General features: G+C 32.7%; 1 protein-coding gene across 1 annotated transcript; it reads left to right on the forward strand.

Moving 5' to 3' along the window:
* Positions 1–1344: 1344 nt before the first annotated feature.
* LOC141425534 (olfactory receptor 6C1-like) lies at positions 1345–2283 on the forward strand. Its single transcript, XM_074081766.1, has one exon. The coding sequence runs from the start codon at positions 1345–1347 to the stop codon at positions 2281–2283; it is 939 nt and encodes a 312-aa protein (XP_073937867.1).
* The last annotated feature ends 1069 nt before the right edge of the window (positions 2284–3352 follow it).

Raw genomic sequence — 3352 nt, forward strand, 5'->3', positions numbered from 1 at the left:
ATTCTATATTCATTTTTTTATACTTAGTACATCAATCATACTCACCTTTCTTAGCGTTCTTCTTTTACCCCTCTTCTCTCCTTTACATTGCTCTCTATGCTGTCTCACCCTTTATCCTCATCACCTGAGGCTGCTCATGGAGATGGCTTCAGTATTTCTGACTTCCAGTGAGGTAGTACCAAGAATTGGAAAATGTTTTAAAAGTTGATAGATGTGTGAGGACAAAATATTCACTTATTAAAAATAATGCATCCTTCCAATTTTGATAATTTTCACGTGTTTAAATTTTTGCAAAAAAGGGAAGCTTGTGTAAAGACTGGGACAATAACACAAAACTGATCCTATTTGGGAAGACACTTCATAGGCATGTCTCTGAAAGGTACTACTGGTGTCAGAAATGTCTGATTATATATCCCTACCCTACCACTTCAAGCTGCAGGATAACAAAATAATATTTATTATTTTCATGCACGTATGTTATTTGTTCATATTAATAGGGATCTGTGTGACATTTTCATATGTATGTACAGCATATATTGATCATAACTAATCTCCCTAGTTCCACTCTCCCCAACCCATCTACATGCTTTCCAATTCCTAGTAATCATTCTTCCAGTTTCAGAACATGTGTTGCTTGCTTTTCTGTGACTAACTTATTTTATTTAGCTTAATGTCTTCCATTTCCATTCATTTTTCTGTAAATGACTGCATTTAATTCTACTTTATGGTTGAAAATACTCTAATGTGTTCTATATACAACACATTTTCTTTATCCATTCTTTAATTGTTTGGTACATGTGCTTATTTCCAATCTTGGTTAGTGTGAATAATGCCACAATAAGCATGAAAAATGAAGGTACATTTTTGTGTTCTTATTTCATATATTGAATATATACCCAGGACTTGTAAAGTTGAATTGAATGGTATTTCCTTATTTAGGATTTTTACTATCTCCATACTGTTCTCCATAGTGGCTGTATTAATCTATTTCCCACCAACAATGTATACGAGTATCTTTCCCACCACATCCTCACCAGTTTTTTTTTCTGCATGTTATTTGTTTGATTGTAACAATACCCATTCTAACTTGGAAGAGATTGTTTCTCATAGCAGTTTTGATAATTGTACTCTGCCTTAATTAAAATGTTTCTCTCTGTAAAAGAGAAATTAAAGGATCATTGTTACTATCAGATGACTTTAAATTTCCCCTGAAGATGGAAATGGTGTACTCTTTCAGCAACATTCCAGCTCAGCACTTGGATTTGGATTAATCCTCAATTCAGCTTTGTTCTTTCTGCGATCTCTTATACCTTTGGAAAGAATAAATAAGTAAGCAACTGAAGAATGCATAGCCATACAGAAATAACAGGGTTTATCCTCCTGGGATTGTCAGATGATCCAAAGCTCCAGGTGATGATCTTTGTCTTCCTCATCATCACCTACATGCTCAGCATCACTGGGAACCTGACCATCATCATGCTCACCTTGCTGGATTCCCACCTGCAGACCACCATGTATTTCTTCCTCAGGAATTTCTCCTTATTAGAAGTTTCATTCACAACTGTCAGTATACACAAGTTCCTGGGCACCATTATTTCAGGAGACAAAACAATTTCCTTTAATGACTGTATAGCTCACTTGTTTTTTTTCATTCTCTTTGGAGTTACTGAATTTTACCTTCTGGCTGCCATGTCCAATGATTGTTACATTGCCATCTGCAAGCCTCTGCATTACATGACCATCATGAATCGAAAAGTCTGTACAATGCTTGTCTTTGCTTCCTGGCTGATTTCCTTCTTAATCATCTTCCCTGCACTCATGTTGCTCTTACAGCTTGATTACTGTAGGTCCAATATCATTGACCATTTTGCCTGTGATTATTTTCCCCTGTTGCAGATTTCTTGCTCAGACACCAAATTCCTAGAGATAATGGGGTTTTCTTGTGCTGTGTTTACTCTAATGTTCACTTTGGCATTAATATTTCTATCTTACATATATATCATCAGAACAATTTTAAAGATTCCTTCTACTAGTCAGAGAACAAAAGCCTTTTCTACATGTTCTTCCCATATGGTTGTCATCTCCATCTCTTATGGCAGCTGTATTTTTATGTACATTAAACCCTCAGCAAGAGAAAGAGTGTCTTTGAGTAAGGGAGTTGCTGTGCTAAGTACCTCAGTAGCTCCCATGCTGAACCCCTTTATTTACAGCCTAAGGAATCAACAAGTCAAGCAAGCTTTCCTGAAGATTGCAAGGAAGATCGTGTTTTTCACAAGTACATGAAATAATGTGGTGTCATGATTTAGAGGCATAATGAAAGGCCATTGTTTAAAAGTGAAATTTTAGTGACCTTTTCCAATCAACACAGCCATCCCATTCTCCTTGTTCACTTCTTTCTCTTCTTACAGTTTAAAGCATATTTGTTTAATATATTGTTCATGAAATTATAATTATATTTCTAATGTTATTCTGCCACTGTTCCTTGTGATATTTGATTATAAAAATTTTTAATTTTTATTCTACAACTAAATTGTTTTTTGAGTTTTTCCAGGAAAAAATTATACACAGAAGTAGAAGAAACACTTTATAATGGTACAGTTTACTTAAGATATACTAAAAGTAAAATCCTTTAATTTTTTGTTTTCATAGAAATTCCTTCATTTTACAGTTTCTCTAGAAAATTTTCTTTAAGTGACACTAATTGAATTGAAATATTATTTCACTTAAAACCCTTGAAATTCTACTTCTTGCTTACTGTAATATCATATCTTCATGCTATTAGTCCATTGATAAATACAGATGGTTAATAATATATACTTTAAGTAGTGTTAAATAGACCTTATTTGTGAATCCACAAATCTCTTGATATACACATGTATATATATTATCTTTAACTTTAACTCTGATATACATTGCACAGAAGCATATATATAAACATATGAATGCATTTATACATATACATACACACATAACACACACACATATATATTTATCATATTTATTTTATATTATTTATATATATGCATTTGTCTTGCTGTGGAAAATAGTAAAGAAATAAACATTAGATATAGGGGACATACTTGGTTTCTGAAATTTCCTGAGGAGTAAGCTCCTTTCTGAATATCGGTATCCAAAATTCATATATCTAAAATTTATGCTTATATTTGGATATATACTTTGTTTAAAACTTGTCCAAAACTTGAGGATACAACAATATGTATGAATACAGGCACATATGTATGTGCATTAAAAGTATGCATATATTTTTCTATTTGGATTTATGTATGTGTCCACATTTGTGTGTATTCTTCTAATTTTTTGGAATAGTTTGAAAAATAGTATATATTTTCAC

This window comes from Castor canadensis, chromosome 8 (genome assembly GCF_047511655.1).
Source record: "Castor canadensis chromosome 8, mCasCan1.hap1v2, whole genome shotgun sequence".
In the NCBI taxonomy this organism is placed as follows: Eukaryota; Metazoa; Chordata; class Mammalia; order Rodentia; family Castoridae; genus Castor; species Castor canadensis.

Excerpts from the sequence above, each read along its gene's own strand:
- LOC141425534 (XM_074081766.1), top strand. The coding sequence starts at position 1,345 with ATGCATAGCCATACAGAAATAACAGGGTTTATCCTCCTGGGATTGTCA.